The 21,566-nt window shown below is 46.1% G+C and overlaps 1 protein-coding gene across 3 annotated transcripts in view; it reads left to right on the forward strand.

Moving 5' to 3' along the window:
- The window catches only part of REEP1 (receptor accessory protein 1), a 115,958-nt gene extending 108,741 nt beyond the window's left edge, over window positions 1-7,217 (forward strand). For all 3 annotated transcript variants that reach the window (XM_088454274.1, XM_088454275.1, XM_088454276.1), the window contains one exon: window positions 6,656-7,217. In XM_088454274.1, coding sequence (XP_088310400.1) covers window positions 6,656-6,727 — 72 coding nt within the window. In that variant the 3' untranslated portion in view covers window positions 6,728-7,217. The remainder of the gene's footprint in view (window positions 1-6,655) is intronic.
- Window positions 7,218-21,566: the final 14,349 nt, after the last annotated feature.

Genomic DNA, 21,566 nt, shown 5'->3' on the forward strand with positions numbered 1-21,566 from the left:
TAGGGTTAGAGTTAAGGCGAAGATCAGGGTTAGGCACCAACGGGAGGGTTAGGGTTAGAGTTAAGGTGAAGATTAGGGTTAGAAAACAAAAAAATGTGTTAACTATTTTTGTGTTGACCATTTCAATGTCGACATTTTGACACTGTCGATCTTTTGAACTGATCTATTTTCATCCATGTTGACATTTTGTCCCTGTTGACCTTCTGTCCCTGTCTACCTATTGACTGTCTACCATGTGGGGTCTATCTATACATTGGGGCTATTCCAATTGTATGCAATGTACTCACAGGTGCGACAACGGGCGCGCTTGACGGCTCTGAGCAAAATTAAGTGAATTCGGGCTTGACGGGTGCGAGGTGCAGTGCCGTTTCCGGTGTTTTGACGTTGTTTTAACGGCAACTCGCACCCTTCGCATGGAATAGGATTGACCCCATAGTCTATCTTTTCCCTGTAAATCTTTTATATTCTCCCATCTCATTGCTATGAAAACCTTGTATAGCCTATGCTGTGTCGTTTAAATCTGCATTCCCGGCATGTGAAATACTTGAAGTGACTCCTCCTGTGATTGGTCCTGCCTCTCACACCCCCCTCTGCGGCCATTTAAGGTTGGTTAGCAAAATTAATATCCTGGTTCTATATTACACAAGTGACAGAGCCCCAGGAAACATGGCTGCAGGTAGAACCCCCACAGGTTCGACTGGTGGAGGGGTGTGGGGTTAAGAAGGCACTATAGTGGTAAATTTACTAAAGTGAGAGTTTTTAGAAGTGAGTTTTAAAAGTGATGTTGCCCATAGCAACCAATCAGATTCTAGCTATTATCTTCTAGAATGTGCTAGTTAAATGTTACGTAGAATCTGATTGGTTACTATGGGCAACATCACTTTTAAAACTCACTTCTAAAAACTCTCACTTTAGTAAATTTACCCCTAGGAATTATTTTCCTAGATGATAATGCAGGTTTAAGGGACCATGAGTGCTTCAATTAAGTATATATCAACCTGGAGGGGCAGTGTTCATGGTGTTGGAATGGTATCACTTAAGGTGCATACACACAATGATTTTTTTGAACGATAATCGTTAAACGATATCATTTAACGATAATCGTTTGAAAAAATCGTTCTCTTTCTGAGTCAAAGCGATTATCGTTCATGCGCGTTCACGTTTGTAGTTCAGTCAGACTTGTCAACTGAACGATTTTCATTATGGGAATATACAAAAATCGTTTGTAGTTCAAAAAAATCATTCATTACACTTTAAAAAATCTGACAGATAATCTGACAGAAAATCGTTCATAAAATCAGTCATAAAATCGTTGGTAACAAAATCGTTGTGTGTGTATGCAGCTTTAGTGTTATATTATTTTCTTTTAGATAGTATATTCCAGTTTCTTTTTATGTTATAAAACCTTACAGTAATGCACGTTGATGCCTCAACACTACGGACTGCAATCACCATAGGTACAATCCTCAGGACGCTAATTAAACAGTATTTATTTTAAAACCAATGTGAGTTTGCTGAAAGATCAAGATAGTTCTTAATTTTGCTCCCAATGTGTCCTAGGGACTCTTTTAAGAGTTTGAGACAATTTGTATCAACTAATGTGGTAAATGTGTCACTGTCGGAAAACACAGCTATTGTGGGTAATCTGGGACTGATCTGCACAGTAATGCATTGTCGGAGGAGGGAAGGGTGACCAGTCACACATGAGAAGTGTCTCCGCTCTGACATCACAAGCCCATGAGTCATGTGAATAAAACCGATCTATTGCTGGAGCCTCATCAGGATCTCACCCGAGGAAAGTGAGGCAGAGGGGCTGACTACGTCTTGCATTGATCGCAGCCTTGCTGGAGTGCAAAGTTGTCATTTTGCCATGTTGCTGCTGCTGCTTGTCGAGTTATGTTCTGATATATTATACTTATAACATGGGCCAGTGGGCCTGACTCAGCAAGCAATGCAAAGGAGAGAACGCACGCACTTGGCCGACGGTTTTGTACTACGTATAGCGCGTGTGCAAACTAGCCAGTGCGGTCGGGTAAGCGTACGCAGACTACACGCAGCATGCACGCAGATACTACTTCCGATATTGATTGACAGGAAGTGCCGTTTGTGGGTGGTGACGGTGGGGTGGTCGGGCGAACACAGGCGTGCCTGTGCGTTGGGACGCCGTTTTAGGGGCGTCCATAATTAAGCCAGCGTGGCAACGGATGCAGTGATGAGACTCTGGACACACAAGAAGTTGCCAAGATCCTGCGCGAGGTCTGGTCAACCGCTGTTATGCAAAATGTGGTCGATGGTTCTCGATGTTACGCTATCTTGCGTGCTGTTCAGGCTTTGAGTAAAGGGAGATGGGCGGCTTAATATGGGGCTGGCCGTCTGCATCTTGTGCTGCTGTCTCCGTGCGTATGCATTGATTAGCATATTCTCGCAGCGGACGGGTGCGTGCGTTCTCTCCTTTGCGTTGCTTGCTAAATCAGCCCAGTATCCCCATAACGACCCATAGGCTGAGGTTTTAAGAACATTGCACCTGTTCTGGATACAAATAAAATAAATAAAAACAAAAGTTCAAGAATTTGGGTAAGTTTATCACTAAGGGCCTGATTCAGACCCGGACGCTAAGAAGCGCTCGCTCGTAGCTGCCGATGGTTCGCATTGTGCGCATGCATCGCAGTGCGCGTGTGCAAACCACTGCGACAGATCGGGAAGCGTTTGCTCGCCGAGCATAGACAGCCCAGCTGAATGAGTGACAGGAGAAGCCGTTTGTGGGTGGTAACAGGGGGTGGTCACTAGAAATGAGGGAGTGGAGGTGCGAGCGCAGGCGTGCCTGACCGAAATAAGGCAGTTTCAGGGGCATGCATAATTAACAGGCAGCGTCATAGTACACGTCACCTGGTTGTATTTCACACTGAAGTGATCACAGTGCTTGCGGTAGAGTATAGTCTACCTCAAGCGCTGTGTTCACTTCCAATGGTACCCGATGTACCGATGGTTGCATACACTTCCTGGAGATGACGTGCGCAAGTGGGCGTCCTAAGACAGGCTGGTGGGTGTCTGTATACACAAAGCGATCGCACGCCAAGACATAGTGGGCGTGCTTACGGCTTGCCGTGCGATCGCCTGCCTTGCAGCCCTTAGCCGAATTTGCATACGCTGCGAAAGTGCGTTCGCATCTAACGACCGGGTCTGAATCGAGCCCTTAGTTCTGACGTCATGCGCCCACTCTTCAACAAGTATGTCTGGTCTTGCGGGAAAGCACATGCATCTGTGGGTCAGGATGGCAGTAACTGGGGTTTGGTATAAAGGATCTACAAGAAAAAGATGTTAGACAGGCAATAGGTCGACAGGGACAAAAGGTCGACATGGATGAAGGTCGGCATGGTTAAAAGGTCAACACACACAAAAATAGTCAACATAATTTTTTCATTTCTAACCCTAATCTTCACCCTAACCGTCCCTTTTAATGCCTAACCCTATGCTTCCTGTAAGTGCCTAACCCTAAAATATAAAACAACCAAACAAACATGTTTCGACCATTTTCATGTCTACCTTATGACCCTGTCAACCTTTTGTACCTATCGAACTTCATCCATGTCAACATTGTCTGTGTCGACCTTTTGTCCCTGTCAACCTATCGCCTGTCTAACATCTGTTGTCTATCTAGACATTGTCGACCTTTTTAATGTAGATCTACTGGCACTGGAGCCCAGTAACTGTGGGGGTATGTCAGTTAGGAGTGATGCCTGCAATGGGTTCTATCCATTGTATAAGTAAGATGTATTGTGTAAAGCTGCAACTAACTTTGGCCCTCATTCAGAGCCGTACGCTCTGAGCAGAGCGCACACTCTGAATGAGGGCCGCCCTCCATAAAAATGGAGCGTCCTCCTGGACGCTCGTATAGCTGTGGGTCACCACCCACAGCCTATACGAGCGTGCAGTTTGATGGCCGCGATGGTCTTGACCATCGCGACCATCGAAACTGCGAGCCGGAGCCTGTGGTTGAGGTTTTCAACCGCAAGCTCCGGAGTGATTTTGGCTCTATCAGAGCCTAAATCACTCCCACTGACATCACTAGTGATGTCAGTGGGCCGGCTTCTGACGGGAGGCGTTCCCGTGGGAACGCCCCCATCAGGGAGGCACGCCCCCGGCACGCCCACCAAAGGGGGCGTGCTGTCAATCAACATCGACAGCACGCCCCCTTTGATCAGACACAACGAGCGAAGGACTTTCCTTCGCTCGTCGCGTCTGGCGCATGCGCACGACGGAGCTCCCTCCGTCGTGCGCATGCTCAGTACAGAACATCGACCCACTTGCGAGCGGACAGCCGCTCGCGAGTGGGTCTGAATCAGGGCCATTATCACTATAAAATAAAGTGGAATCGGGATGAGCTAGATTATTATAATATGTGCTGACAATTATATTTTTATATTACTGTCCTTCTTTACCCCCTACCCCCTAGAGACTGACAGAGTGATCAGCAGGGGAATTTTTGTGCAGAGAATACTGAGTGCGTTGCTATGTGACACTGAGCTGCTTTTATCCTAGCAGCAAGTATGATTCTGTATGATCTCCCATCTACTGTATTCAGAATCATGTGGAGATGTCTAGGGGCGCTCTGTGCCATCGTGTGCAGAAGGAGCTTACTGGCTGGTAACCAGAGGCCATTACTGGGGTTAGCCACTGGCTGTAGCCTTACTAGAGAAATCTGTAACTACAATATACTGTACAGCGCTCCGACACTTGCAGCCGTAAATAATGTATTTGATCAGAATCATTCTATGTATACTGTACGTAGCATATGCAAGAACTGTATTGAGTATTCTGGTAGCCACTGAAAAAGTTTAGTCAGAACATTAATGAAATATAGTTATAGCTAAGTTTTTGGGGAGATTTTGGTTACAAAGAACTCCAGTCAGGGGAGCTTTCCACGCCCTTCACACACATAGTATACATGTAGGGTCACTTCCTTACCATTACCTGTATATCACCTGTTACCATTCCCAAAGCTTATATACAGATGTTGCCGTATACGTCTATCTTCGTTGCGCTACAAGTCGCGCCACACAACGCCGAGTTCAGTGCTCGGTAGTGCTGAGCGTCTTTTTACCTTCAAATGAGTCTTATTCGCACAACGAGGCGAATAGATAGCTTCTGCTGATTAAAATGATATGCAGCATGCCTATGTTTTGTGAGCAAGTGCGGGTGTATCTGCATGCGAAATGCTACGTTACAGTGTCAGCGGCTGTAACACTGTAACGTAGCATTTCGCATGCAGATACATCGGCAGACCCACACAGAACATAGGCATGCTGCATATCAGTTTAATCAGCAGAAGCTGCTTGTGCTATCTATTCGCATCGTTGAGCAAATAAGACGCATTTCAAGGTAAACAGACACACGAAAAGCCGCTTGGCGCTACTGAGTCACGCCACTGCATGGCCGCTCGGCGCTACTGAGTCACGCCACGCATAGAAGGGATGTTTAACATGCCAGGAGGCTAGATGTATATAGGCTGTAATGATAATTATAACTGGGCACGGCTGGTTGAATGGCTTTAGCATCTGTACAAGCAGATGGTGCAAAGATCTCCAACCAAACATATGTAAGGTTATGCCACCATCTTCTAAAAAAAAAATTACCCTCCCTTCCACTATCCTAATACTCAGCAAAACCACAAAGAGGCTTGTCATGTGACCAGAGCACTGACCAATCCAAACATAGCAACCCCCTGTGCGTAGGGAGCCCAAAATCTCTAAATTGTTTAGCAGCAGCAGCAGATTAAGCTTGAGGGTCATTGGAAGGGAATCGTGAGCATATCGCAGAAGGCAGGGTTCCTTGAAGGGGGTTTCGTGGTAAAAAAAACAAATAGGGATGCGCCCACTTTTGTAGTACCTGAAGGGTGGGCATCTCTCTGGAAAGGAGGCGTTATCCCCCAGTCAATGAGCTATTCATTTTACGCCACATTTTACAAAAATACTGCAAATAAGCTTTCCTGCCATACGTATATAGTCACATTCCATGCAGGACGATGCTTCTATTGTGTGGAGCCATCAGATGGGTCGCTTTTTAAATATTTAACATTGAATGTGCTTTTTTTTCTATGCATTCCTCACTTAGTGAACACTCTGGGGCTGATTGGCATGGGAATAATTCACCCGTATTCACGTGACCGCACCGCCCCGATCATTGTGCTGGTGAAAATAGCCATCATATTCGCGCTCGAGCCTTATACCTGCTGCATGAAATCCTTCAGAAATGACTGCGAACGATCAGCTCAGCCAAGCCTGCAGTTCCATCTACACGCCCTCGAAACACCCTCAGAAGCGAACGATCCAACGTCACCCAGTTACACCAGATCGGTCGCAAGCGTAGATGCGACTTAGATGCGTAGGACTCTGAATTGCCCGTAGTTGCTCATAGTTGCGTTTTCGCTTCGCTATGGAGCATGCGCATTGCTAAATTTCTCGAGATCGGGTCACAAAACAGACTTGCGTATGACTCTGCTTTAGATTCTTCCGGTACAAATATAAAAAAAATCACAAAAAATTGTTCCAAAACAGGAATTTATGCTTCCCCACTAGATTGGTGCATGAAAGTCTAAGTTTGGGTAGAGTTTGAATACTGCACGTGACGCCAATTTATTTGTCTTCTTTCTCTCCAGCCTCCTCCCAGAGTCCATAAGCCTCGATTCAGGAAGAAAAGTACCTCTGCCTCTAACACGGAAACGGCGTGAGTGCAGCCAACACCGGGCACCACAGAATGTCTTTTCACTGCCTTAAAAGCTCAATTCATACCACTTGAAAAAAGGGTGGCGCCAGAGCTCACAAAAACCAGGCGTGACTTTTCCCAAAATCCCTCTCTTCCCCGGTCCTATCACTCATGTTGGATCCATTTGTTCATGGTCCAGTATATGGCTGCTGTTAAATCCACCACAAATGAAATCAGTAGGATTATCACTTGACTTTGAGCCTCGCGTGGAACGCTGAAAATCTGCAGTCCTCACGATGTACAAAATACATCAACATACAGTAGAAGCTGACACTGTCCTGAGTAGTCACGGTGACCATTAAGTCCACTAGTATGGAGCGATGACCATCTTAAGTATTGGTTTACTTATGAAGTTTAATAGCCATGTGCGTGTTTAAAATGGATCTACTTTGTAACTGCTACGTATGTTTGTTTTTGTTTGTTGTATGACTTTGTATAAATTATGATTGTCTTTCTATGTTTCCAGTTTTAATGCAGCAATAATGCATACCGCTTGCTATAGCTGGCTAGGACACAACCGGGATCAACAGGTGCCAATTCATTGTTGAGACTGTAACGGAGAATGACGCTTTGTTGTAGCTTCAACTGGAGAGCCCCCTGTGGGTGGGTGGAGAAATGACAAGTGACCATGGCTGGGAGAGCAGTATTTGTTAACTACAGGCTATTTTGAGCCTCACGCCTCACTTTCCTGATTCCCCGCGGAATAGGGACAACTAGATATAATACTCTGACCTCTTCTCACTCACTGATGGGGGCAAAGGGGTACAGTGATTAGCATAGCCGGCCAGGCTATTTAGCATACTAGCCAGATTAATTAGCATGCTAAACGCCCAGCCCAGCAGTGTCTCTCCTGGATAAATGGGTTGGGTGTTCCTATAGGTTATAAATAACACTGTAGTTGATAAAAGAGTGCCTGGCGGTGATCGGTCCTGCACAAGGGATTAGTACAATGATTGCTATTCTGTTTCTGCATTTGATTTCTAGAATCATATCCCAGAAATTCTCCACATAACTAAAGATTTATGCCGATGTTGCGTCGGAGCAGAAGCTGCAGTGTTTCGATTTTGCCGACCGGTCTCCCAACATGGCTTCCTCACTGGAATCATCTCTTAGGGAGTGCACTGGCCACTGCATATCTGACATCATTCCATACTGGAAGATAGGGACACATTAGACCACGCCCATGATCTGCCGAAACATTGGCCAGATCGACATAAACGCCACACCCAATTAATGTTTGACCACACCCCTTTAGGCAATTAAAAAAAATCAGGGTTATTTAGCAAATTTTCCCTATTCTGAAATCTGCATCATGGATCTGGCCCTATGACTGTGTGTACATATGCTTTGTATATAATATTTATCTTAACATTTATTTATAATGGAACAATTAGAAAATGAGCAACTCCCCACGAAGAGACTTTAGAGGACAATTAGAATAGTATATATATAAATAAGATGAGCTCCCGTCAGCATATAAGACACACATCACTATTTAAGACACACATCACTATTTATCTAGAATCTGTACAGTACTTGCCAATCACATTACAATGGATGATGTGTCTGAAATAGCTCAACATATAACAGTGCAGAATTGTCATAATAAAAGCTTTTAGCTGACATTTATTTCTAATAGAGGTTTTAATAATATTAAAAAAGAAATAAACGTTTGGTTGCCATGGGTTACATCACCTTCTCTACACAGTTACCTTGAAGCAGTTTACATTAGTTTCCCCAATGTACTATGTATATGATAATGAGGTCAGTAAAAATAAATGGTGGTTTCAGAGTAAGGGCCTAAATTGGGAAAGATAAAGTACCAACCAATCAGCTCCTTTTTCAGACACAGGGCCCCATTTATTAACGAACCTTAATACCAGCGGCATGTTTAGTTTAGTATTGCAGTGATGCAAACAAATATGTCACTGATATTCATCTTTACTTACCTCGCTGGCGAGGTCCAGCGATCTCCTCCGCGGCGGCGTTCTCTGCTCAGCTGCTGGCAGCTTATCGCTGTTAGTGACGGGCTTCTATGTCATGCGCAACGGACAGTCATGCGAGTGCTAAAGGGGTTATGTATCGTTGTTAATAGGGCACCCAGTCTGTAAAATCACAGCTAGGAGTTGATTGGTACTTTGGGCCTGATTCAGACCCGCTCGCAAGCGGGTCGATGGTGGGCCAGTGCGCACGCGCGAGCCCCGGAGCAAGCGCAAAAGGCGGCTGTCGATGTTGAACGACAGCTCGCCCCGTTTTGTAGGCGCGGAGGGGGGGTGGCTGGGCAAATGGAGGCGTTCCTGCAGGAACGCCTGCCGTTTGTGGGCGGACCTACTGACATCACTTGTGATGTCAGTAGGTGGACTTCCTGCTCTGTTACAGCAGGAAGTCCACTGGGGCTTGCGGCCATGAAACCCTACCGTAAGGGTCTCGTCACAAGCCCGATGGTCGCGATGGTCTTGACCATCACCCACAGCTATGCGAGCGGCCAGGAGGCCGCAACTTAAAAAACAAGCGCCCACCCTGATTCATAGCGAGCGCTCGCTTTTTGCGAGCGCCTCTGAATCAGGCCCTTTATCTCTCTCAATTTTATCTCTCTCCAAGCTTTTGATGAATACCCCCCTTTATTACTTTCATGTTTGTCAATTAGTGAACAGTGTTAAAAAGAATCTTTATTACATCCATACTTCCACAGAGAAATAAACCTTTATGAGTATTTTACAGGACTAAGATGCACTTGCGGTATTTTGAAACATAGTATAGCCGTAAACTGAGCTTCAAGGTCTGATCTGAAAATACAATTCCGTTCTGTCACCAGTGGTCACTAGTGCTCTGCGTTCACCACTCTCGTGCACTAATTCCATTCTATCACCAGTGGTCACTAGTGCTCTGCGTTCACAACTAATATCTCGTGCACTAATTCGGTTCTATCACCAGTGGTCACTAGTGCTCTGCATTCACCACTAATATCTCTCGTGCACTAATTCCGTTCTATCACCAGTGGTCACTAGTGCTCTGCGTTCACAACTAATATCTCTTGTGCACTAATTCCGTTCTATCACCAGTGGTCACTAGTACTCTGAGGCCCTGATTCAGAGCCGGACGCTCTGACAGAGCGCTCGCTCTGAATCAGGGCTGTCCTTCTTGTTTTTCAGAGCGGCCTCCTGGCCGCTCGCATAGCTGTGGGTGACCACCCGCAGCTATAGCGAGCGGCTAGGAAGATGGTCGCGATGGTCAAGACCATCGGGCTTGCGACGTGACCCTTGTGGTAGGGTCTCGTTGCCGCAAGCCCCAGAGTGCTTTCGGTTCTAACAGAGCCGGAAGCGCTACACTGACATCACTTGTGATGTCAGTGGGGCCGTCCCTAGACGGTAGGCGTTCCCATGAGAACGCCTCTATCTGGGCAGCCACGCCCCCGGCCTGCCCACCAAAGGGGGCGTGCTGTCACTCAACATCGACAGCACGCCCCGTTTGGTACGAGACCCGGAGCGACGGAGTGCCCGTCGCTATACGGGTCTCGCGCATGCGCACGACGGAGCTGGCTCCGTCGTGCGCATGCGCACTGGGCCACCATCGACCCACTTGTGAGCGCATAGCGCTCGCAAGCGGGTCTGAATCAGGCCCTGAGTTCAACACTAATATCTCTCGTGCACTAAGGGCCTGATTCAGAGATGGAGGCAGTGTCAATGACACAGGAGGTCATGGTCAGATAGAGCAACTGCACCTGCCAGAGGGCTGCTGCTGCTGCGAGTAGTTTCGCTGGTGCGACCGATGGTGGTGTCTAAAGACGCTCCAAGACGGAAATACACCATCTCAAGACGCTGCAAGTGGGTGTCTCAGTTTTGGAAAAATCACAGGCGTCATTAGTAGAACACGTAGATAAGGCTGCGACAAGAGACGCGGCCGCATCTAGGTCCGAGTAAAAATCGGGCCTAATGCTCAGTTACTGATATACAAAATATACAGTGTGCCCCCTTCCCCGTCCATGCACTTTGTAAGATGTCCTCCTGCAAAACAGCCACTCAAAATTCATCTGCACCTAGTTTTGTGGGTTAGATACAGAAAATGGCCGCCCCAACTGTAGTCACGTCAGTTCCATCCTTCCGCCACTTTAGGAGTAAACATTTTATTACATAAATTGTTTACATATTTCTTGGTTTGGATCTTGATTTATGTATTAGTCTAGAGCGAGATGTCATTAGGGAGATTATGTAGTAGGTTACGAGATTACAGAATTGGCGAGTTTGGCGCAAAATTTAAACCGCCAATTAGTTATAAGGCCATATGTGCGATCGCTGCTTTAAGTTTAGTCGTTAACTCGACAAAATCATGCCGATTCCATAATCTCATAACCTTCGCCCCTCTATGGGGAGCGCAGAAAGATCTGCAATGTTGGTGGTTGCGAGGTGCCAAAGAAACGGTCGGAACGCCTGCTCCTTGTGGCCATTGCTGCCAATTGAACTACCCCTTTAGATTGAGGGCTATTTCACACACGCTGGTTTTCACTGGCCGGGAAAAAAAAAAACGTCAAATTTTTGGCGCTTACTATTTTTAGTGAAGTATGTAAATAGATGGGACACGGCACGGTCGCCGTGTTACAGCCTGGAATCTCCGCTGACAAGGACGGCTGCCGTCCACGGTTTCTATATTAAAAATCAGGGAAAAAAATCATACACACGGCAAAACCATCACACACGGCACAAAACCATTGTGTATGAAAGGAAAATATCCACCGGAAAAAAACCGCCTGTTTTTTTGCCGGCGTGTGTGAAATAGTCCTAATGGTGCATACACACGGTCAGATTTTCCTTCAGATCTGTACAATAACGATTTTAAAAATCGTTCATATCTGAAGGGAAATCTGACATGTTTGTACGATGAATGATGTGCGTTCCCGCTTGTCAGATAACGATATCTGACATCTGATGTGTTTGCAGTCAGTTTTGGATGATTTCCATTCATTTTAATGCAGTCAAAAATCGTTCAATCGTTTGCAAATCGTTCAGTCGTTCATCTGACATATCTGACCGTGTGTATGCACCTTTAGGAGTATATTCAGCCAGAAGAGGCAGTATTTGCACCTTGGGGAAACCATGTTGCACTGCTGGGAGGGGTAGATATTAAAAGTGAGGATAGATTTAGAACTGGGTGGGTACACATCTCGGATCAATTCTAAATCACAGCTTCAAACAATGCTAGACGGTGTGTGTGTGCTGCGTGCTTAAATAGGTGGCATCTACTCTGCATGCTATATATATATATATATATATATATATATATATATATATATATATATTGCATTTGATTCACTTGCTTTGCAAGATGGTTTGTCTAGGTACAAATCTACACCCTTTAGCTGAATTCTCACCCTACAAATGTGTTATGTGTTTTGGCTTAATCGGTTTGTGTGCAATAGACAGCTCTGCCCCCTGGTGTCACATCATGGGAGTGTTCTGTTATAAAATTCGTAAGCCTGTGCAGCAGAAGCACACAGGTACTGTACGATGATCACTTCATACGAGCATTGTGGTCTATTCTATGGGGATATACCAAGTGCTAAATCAATATATCCCTCTAGGTCGTAAGAACCTCACAGCGTAAGAACATCAGACATAGGACCTGATTCATGCCCGCTCGCTAAGATGCAATCGCTCGTAACTGGCCGATACTTGCATTCTGCGTATGCATCACAGTGCGCGTGCGCGAACCATTGCGACAGATCGGGTAGCTCTCGCTCGCCCAGCATAGACAGCCCAGTTGAATGAGTGACAGGAGAGGCCGTTTGTGGGTGGTAACGGGCAGGCCACTAGAAACGGGGGAGTGGAGGTGCTAATGCAGGCGTGCCTGTGTTTCAACGCCGTTTCATAGGCGTGCATAATTAACAGGCAGCGTCATTGTACACGTCACCTGGTTGTATTTCACACTTAAGTGCTTGCGGCCAGGTATAGTCAACCTCAAGCGCTGCGATCGCATCCGATGGTGCTCGATGTACCAATGTTTTCATGCACTTCGAGGAGATGACGTGCACAAGTGGGTGTCTTATGAATGGCTGGTGGGCGTCTGCATAGACAAAGTGATCGCACGCCAAGACATAGTGAGCGTGCTAATGCCTTGCCGTGCGATCGCCTGCCTTGCTAGGCATACCCTGGATTTGCATATGCTGGGAGCTAGCGATCGCATCTAGCGAGCGGCTCTGAATCAGATCCATAGTTATCTAGAATTGCTCCTGCTATCTGCACAACACTGCCTCACAGACCCATGCCATAACCCACTCACTAGGCAGTTCTTAAATATGTAGATGCATGGGCTCGATTCAATTCAACGCGAATTGAATAGCGCTGGGAGGGAGCTCCCGGAGCTATTCAATTCAGTGCGCTGTATTGTCGGAGAATGCCGGTTGTCACGCCTTAAACATGGTGTTTAGTTGCGAGAGCCAGCATTCTCCAACTAAACTGCCCGGCGCGATGCTGTTTCCGTGGCGCTAAGGGCAGAAAACAGCATGGCGTCTGGAGTTTTGTTGGACTTTGTCAGAAAAGTAAACCTGATTGGTTGTTATGGATGACGTCCCCTTTTCTAGTTATCTGTAAAACAGTTTTCATGAATGTCCTCCAGTGTATTATATAGTACAAGGTGTACAACACGACACCACCCACGTCTGATGCACACACCAACGTGTGCTGATTATATGTGACCCAAGTACACTGAGTAGTATTATAAGTAATAGTAGATTTCCACTGTGAAAGAGAGACCGTCATTTATTCTGTACTATATTATTGAATATAATTTATTTATTTTTTTAAATCAGCGGTGTCTTACAATTTACTATACTGGTGTTGTACCTATGGGGTCCTTGTGTGCATGCCTGGTGAATAATACACATGGTGCACAGAAATTCCCTCACGTCCAATTTTCCTACCACATCCCTGCTCCTCTTCAACTTGAAGTAGGGATCATTGTTCCCTATAATAAAGAGAATGCATATAAATGTTTCACAAATTAAAATTGTACACAACTGATCTTTTCCGTCCATCGTTATCCATTGATCCGCGGGTGCATGGTCGATCTGTTTAACATAGGATGAGAGCTCTGATCCGATACAATGCCGGTGTGCATCTAGCCTATCAGGGACGCTGCCGATAGAGAGCACTCAATTTTCGTCACCATGGCCTGAAGGACACGCCTATGATGACATGATTTGCATAAAATTGCAGCAAGGCCCCGCCCCTTTCACTAGTGACCGGTAATTTGGGAGGACGGCTTACTGTCCCAGCAAGTAGGCAATTATGGTCTATATATATGAGTCTCGGTAGCAAAACTTTTGGGGCTCAATTCTGTTATGGGCGATGTGCCTCCATGCATGGCTGGGCATATATCTGCCCATGGCGGTACTGTCTACATCTCTGATTTTCCTGCGCACCTCTATGGGGTGCGAGGAATAAAAGGCAGTATAGACGGAGGTGATGTGCCATTCCGGTACATCGCTGCCATCGCCCCTAACTACAGAGTAGGTCAACTCCTTGGAACGTGAATCACATTGGAGTCCAATACAGGGATAGTGAGAGGCAAGTACTAGCCTTACAATGCTTGTGTTAGAGCCACACCATATAATTGCCTTATCATGGGCTTGTTTACATAAACAAGGCTAATAATAATGTCCTGCATTACAATGACCTTGATAAGCGATTATGACTGTAATAATGTTAGTCTAAAATTTTAAACAGTGAGTCTCACAAGGGTGACGTTAGCTTCCTTCCATTGCAGATAAACGCAGCTACAAAGTGAACCAAAAAATGCCTATTTAGAAGCTGTGCTATATGCCGGCCTTACACAGTCAGAAGCCCTTATTTTGAAGTGAATAACCTAAGATTATTCATAATCCTCTGCAGACATATCTTCTGTATTGAGGAAAACGTTGATAAATCATTTTTAATTATTATTTCACCTGTTACCTACACACAGTAGGGTCAGCCACTTCACCTATTACCTACACACAGTAGGGTCAGCCATTTCACCTGTTACCTACACTCAGTAGGGTCAGCCACTTCACCTGTTACCTACACACAGTAGGGTCAGCCACTTCACCTGTTACCTACACTCAGTAGGGTTAGCCATTTCACCTGTTACCTACACACAGTAGGATCAGCCATTTCACCTATTACCTACACACAGTAGGGGCAGCCATGTCACCTGTTACCTACACACAGTAGGAGCAGCCATTTCACCTGTTACCTACACACAGTAGGGTCAGCCACTTCACCTGTTACCTACACACAGTAGGGTCAGCCATTTCACCTGTTACCTACACACAGTAGGATCAGCCATTTCACCTATTACCTACACACAGTAGGGGCAGCCATGTCACCTGTTACCTACACACAGTAGGAGCAGCCATTTCACCTGTTACCTACACACAGTAGGGTCAGCCATTTCACCTGTTACCTACACTCAGTAGGGTCAGCCACTTCACCTGTTACCTACACACAGTAGGGTCAGCCACTTCACCTGTTACCTACACACAGTAGGGTCAGCCACTTCACCTGTTACCTACACACAGTAGGGCAGCCATTTCACCTGTTACCTACACTCAGTAGGGTCAGCCACTTCACCTGTTACCTACACACAGTAGGGTCAGCCACTTCACCTGTTACCTACACACAGTAGGGTCAGCCACTTCACCTGTTACCTACACACAGTAGGGCAGCCATTTCACCTGTTACCTACACTCAGTAGGGTCAGCCACTTCACCTGTTACCTACACACAGTAGGATCAGCCACTTCACCTGTTATCTACACACAGTAGGGTCAGCCATTTCACCTGTTATCTACACACAGTAGGGTCAGACATTTCACCTGTTATCTACACACAGTAGGGGCAGCCATTTCACCTGGTACCTACACACAGTAGGGACAGCCATGTAACCTGTTACCTACACACAGTAGGGCAGCCATTTCACCTGTTACCTACACACAGTGGGGACAGCCAATTTACCTGGTACCTACACACAGTAGCGGCAGCCATTTTGTGTACTGCACCAATATTCATGGCTGTTTGCTCTGTGTACATTCACCAAGTCCACTTTAAGTCTGTCATTCATCTCCATCATTAATTATCACAAGTTGGGCGACTCTTTATTTCACTGTATCTGTAGTGACTTTAGCGGTGATTTAGTGCCACAGTACTGTGTACTGAAACAGGTTGAAATCTGCACTGTATGTGTGTCATTTAGTCACCTCACATGATAATAACAGCATTGTTAGATGCAATCCACTGACTGTTGATAAGATGTGAGGTCACCTCATTGCATTTCTCCTAATAAGATCAGTCATTAGGGTTTATATCACAATCTTCAATTCAGCTCATCTCACACACTCACTGTTCACCTTTAACTAAAACGCTCCGCAGACTAGTGATCGACATCCGTCGTGTCTCACATCTCAGAAACAGAGCATCTTTCAGTCTGTGTAATGCATCTGGCAGGCCAGAGAAACTTTCTATACAGGAGTTATTGTATATTTTGGGTGTATTATTGCTACCTATATGTGCTGCATGTTGATTTCCTTTTCTTTTTTTTTTAACAGCGTATGTTATTTAAAATAAATAAAAATGCTAAGCTCATGAGGTGTATTTGTTTGCATTATTGTTCAAAAACTGGAAAAAAGTACAGAAGACCTTCTGGAACTTGGGGCCTGATTCTGACCCGCTCGCGTGCGCTGTACGCTCGCAAGCGGGTTGATGGTGCCTAAGTGCGCATGCGCACGACGGAGGGAGCTCCGTCGTGCGCATGCGCGAGACCCGGCGAGTGACGGGGAATCCGTCGCTCGGGGTCTCGCACCAAAGGGGGCGTGCTGTCGATGGTGAGTGACAGCACTCCCCCTTTGGTGGGCGTGCCGGGGGCGTGGCTGCCAGACGGAGGCGTTCCCATGGGAACGCCTACCGTCTGGGTCCGGCCCCACTGACATCACTAGTGATGTCAGTGGGAGTGATTTTGGCTCTGATAGAGCCAAAATCACTCCAGGGCTTGCGGCAGCGAGACCCTACCGCAGGGTCTCGTCGCAAGCCCGATGGACGCTCGCTATAGCTGTGGGTGGTAACCCACAGCTATGCGAGCGTCCAAGAGGCCGCTCCAAATTGAGGTAGGAGGTCCCTGATTCAGAGCGAGCGCTCTGAATCAGGCCCTTGGTGCAATGGACCTGATCCTTAGTCAGACCATCGGTGACTTTATGTAAAAGCAGCTACAAAGCCTTCCCTTGGTGTACATTTCCTGAAGGGAAAATTTTACACGTACACTCCTCCTAACATCTCCTTATGATGGTAAACAAACTCAGGGGATCATTCAGACCCGGTTGCGAGCGCTGAGCGCTCGCAACCGGGTCGATGTTTCCCCACTGGGCATGCACACGTCGGAGCCGGCTCCGACGTACACATGCGCGAGACCCGGCTAGCGACGGGCGTTCCGTCGCTACGGGTCTCGCACCAAAGGGTCACTCACAATCGACAGCTCGCCCCGTTTGGGAGGCGGGCAAGGGGCGTGGCCGGCCAAACTGAGGCGTTCCCGACGGAACGCTTGCCGTTTGGGGGCGGCCCCACTGACATCAGCAATGATGTCAGTGGGGAGCTTCCTGCTCGATCAGAGCGGGAAACTCCCTGGGGCTTGCGGTTGACGAGACCCAACCTTAGAGTCTCGTCACAAGCCCCGATGGTCGCGATGGTCTTGACCATCGCGACCATCACCCAGGTCGATCGCAAGAGCTGTGGGTGGTAACCCACAGCCTAGCGATCGACCAGAAGGCGGCACTTAAGTAAGCGGCCGCCCTCATTCAGAGCGATCACTTGCAACAAGCGATCGACTCTGAATTAGGTCCTCTGTGAGGTAAATTACTAAAGTGTGGTATTAGAAAAAGTGGAGGTAGGTTTTGACCATGGCAACCAGTCAGATTCTGGCTTTCATTCATCTGGTACATTCTAGAAAATGATAGCTACATTCTGAATGGCTGCTGTGGGCAACACCACTTTTGCAAAACCACACTTTCGGGATTTTACCCCTGTGAGGGAAGTTATCACCTCCACACAGAAGGTAATGTATGAAGTTCCTAAAAATGTATCCTCTGAGTCACTTCAATAATCCCTCGCAGCAAAAAGAAATCTTTGTACCTTACTCCATACTTATAAGGAATGCCTTCACTCCACCCCACATTATTGTGCAGTTTTTATGGGTTAAAAACAATGCAAACAATATACAGAAAGATTTATTACATCTTTTCCAGTAGTCAAAAAGTTCTGTATAGGCTAAAACACATTAATTTATAAAGTCTTTTTGTTGTGCAGCAACAATACAAAGAGTATACATAATAAAACAAGTATACATGACAAAGTGTGTGTACATCATTATAGAATGTATCGCAACAACATTGCTGCAGCTTTTACAAATTATAAATATAAACTAACAAAAAAGAAAACTAAGCATAAAGAGAAAATATAAATATGGAGACAAAAAGAGGGTAATAATAAAATAAAAAAGACACTAAAGTAAACAGTTAAAGATAAGGGCAAACCCTAAACGGTATCCAGTTGTTTGATCGACCTAAGTGAGATCGACAATACATACATCGACCACAGTACATTGACTCCAACTAGTTCGACAGGAACAATTGCTCAACAAACCATAGATCGACCAGACCCCTTGATCGACCACCAGAAGATCAACACGGACATGAGATCGACACAAAATAAGATCGAAACAAACCATATCGACGATATGCAGATCGACAAGAAACAAGATAGACAGAATAACAGATTGAAGCCAAATAGGTAGATAGTGAATAGATCGACATATCAAAGATCGACGAGTTCAAGATCGATGCCAACTAGGTTGACAGTCAATAGATCGACACGTTACTTTTAGACAATACAAAAAGGTATACATATTCTACACGCTGCCCGCTAATAGCGCATCCCCTGATGCTACTTTCAACCGTGGAACTACAGGTCTCAGCCAGCCCTTTCATCCCTGCAAGTGCTCCTGGCTATGCTAGCCCCCTACAGTCACCCTGCAGGTCTTGTCCCTAATTGCTGGGCACTCCCATGTGCTGCAGCGCATCCCTTCATCAACCCCCCCCCCCGTGCTTACACGCTGGCAGCCAATAGCGCGTCTCCCGATGCTACTTTCAACCGTGGAACTACAGGTCCCAGCCAGCCCTTTGATCCATGCAAGCACTCCTGGCACTGCTAGCCCCAACGTACACCTTGCAGGCCTTGTCCCTAATTGCTGAGCACCCCCATGCACTGCAGTGCACCCCTTCATCAAACCCTCCTAATTGGAAAACAAGATTCAGTTGTAGCAATCTGTTCAATTGTATCCACAATGGGAAGCTAAAATCAAGGTAGTCATAAAGTTGCTACAGGATAGCAATGAACAGGGGATACTATGGACCATATACAATTAGGCTGCGAAAAGCGATAATTTATCGCCGATGACGTCATTTTCACCGTTTTCACTTTTCCCCATATTCAAGTTCAAATACTTTTCACAGGTGAGAAAAGTCTTTGACAAAAACTGGGGATAACTTTTCACCATAGATTAGGTGGCGATAAAAAGTGCAGAATTGGAGTTTTGGGGTGCAGACTTACAAAAAGTACCCTGCGCCCTTTGAATGCCCCCTAAAAGTAATCTGTGTTAAAAATGTTTAAAAAGTACCATAGGACACCTCAAAAAAAATTGGTTTTGTTTTGGGGGCGAAAAAAAAAAAGTTAGGGGACAAACTTATAAACTAGCGGAATAGACTCAGGGGGGGTCCCCAATTATGCGGCAGGTGTTTTTTAGAATGAGGTTGGTTGCGGCAAGGGTGGATATTTTAAAAATCACTTTAGGGACTTAAAAATATGCTTGCACCCATTTTCATGTACCCCAAATTTGATGGCACTAGTTATTTAAAAAAAATGCAGCTAAATGCCTTCAGCAGGGCTTTACGGGGGCACCCATAGTGATCCCCCATGTTAGTGCACCTTTTGGGGGGTGACAGGCTGATTTCCCCAAAAGTGACAGGACTTTTCGCTACTTACCTTTCCGCCGGGTCCCGTTTTCGATTATTCCAAATTGAATATGGGAATACGCGGGCACGCGCCCGATACTTTATCCCCAAGAGAACCTACGATTTCGGCGAAAAGTCCGGCAACTGACTTTTCGCCTCTAATTGAATCTGGCCCTATAGATCTGAAGAGTTTGTTAGATGCTCAGATTTCAGGCGTGATCATCTGACTTCAGCTGCAGCTGTCCTGGGAGCTGTCTCTGGCTGAGAGACTTTGGGCCTGATTCAGAGCCACTCGTAAGTGGCAGCTCGTTCGCTCCGAGCGATGTTTGCCCAACTGCGCATGCGTACGGATCGTTATACACATGCGCGAACCAGTCAGTGCGGCCGAAATTCATGTGCTCGCAAAATAGCGAATGCCTGCTAATTTGAGTGACAGGATGAGGCGTATGTGGGTGGTAACAGGGGAAGGTGCTTGAAAACGGGGAGTGGAGATCCGATCGCAGGCGTGCTTAAAGGTCAAAACGGGCGTTTTATGGGTGTGCATATTTAAAACAGCAGCGTCATTGACCACGTCACTGGGTTATTTTATAGCCAGAACTGCTCGCAAAATTGTGGTAGCAAAAACCAACCACAAGAATAGCGAGCAGCTCATACCCTGTTCGATGTACTCGATTAATCTAATAAATAGCGGACATGACGTAGGATGCGAGCGGCCAGGGGGCGTAGTTTCCCAAAAAACGACCGCAAGTTTTGTTCGCTCGTTCAGACCTAGAGGCGTGAACAGACCGCAAACAGCGAACGGTTCATTTGAATAGCCACCCCTATTTTCTGGACGAGCGAGCGCAAATAGCGACCGGCTCTGAATCAGGCCCTTTATGTCTACCTTGATTTTAGCTTCCCATTGTGGATACAATTGAACAGATTGCTAGACCTGAATCTTGGTTTCCAATTAGAGGGCCTATTTATTCTGCAATTCTGTAGCAAGCGGCATTTGCCTCTGAGGAAGCCATGGGAGGAGCCACGGGGAAACGCGTCAGCCAAATGCCGCTTTGTGTCTGAACAGTACAGGAGAAATTACACACATTGCCTTAGCCGCATGGATTTGTGTCCAACAGACAATATCACTCTGCCTCATCTGACCGTACAATGGGATTACAATACTGTGGGCCACGTCCGGAGCTGCACGCTGTGAGACGTTTTACATCTCTACTGGAACTCACTGTCGGGGCTGCTGCATGTAGATCCAGCGCAGCAGCTAATTCACAGCATCCAGAGTTGGAGATATCCGGCTCCTCTCACCTTCTCAGGACTAACGATTTATGGTGAGAGCTCTCAGAGAGCCATTATCTTTACTACTCTCAGCTCCTATGTGGGATGTTATTGTGGTACCATTATTGCGTTATCCACCAGCTTATTACAATCGGGACTCCGTCCTTCACCATCTAAGCAAAATAGGAGGCCTCCATCATGGAGGGCACAATCACTGGACTCCAGCTCATTAGGACTGATATCTCCATTGCTGGTTATACAGTGCATCCGGAAAGTATTCACAGCGCTTCACATTTCCACATTTTGTTATGTTACAGCCTTATTCCAAAATGGAATATATTCATTTAAGTCCTCAAAATTCTACACACAATACCCCATAATGATAACGTGTCAAAAGTTTTTTTGAGATTTTAGCAAATTTAATAATTAAAAAAAAATAAGAAATCACATGTACATAAGTATTCACAGCCTTTGCACAATACTTTGTTGATGCACCTTTGGCAGCAATT

The sequence above is a fragment of the Taudactylus pleione genome, unplaced genomic scaffold, assembly GCF_031769625.1.
Source record: "Taudactylus pleione unplaced genomic scaffold, aTauple2 ptg000611l, whole genome shotgun sequence".
Lineage (NCBI taxonomy): Eukaryota > Metazoa > Chordata > Amphibia > Anura > Myobatrachidae > Taudactylus > Taudactylus pleione.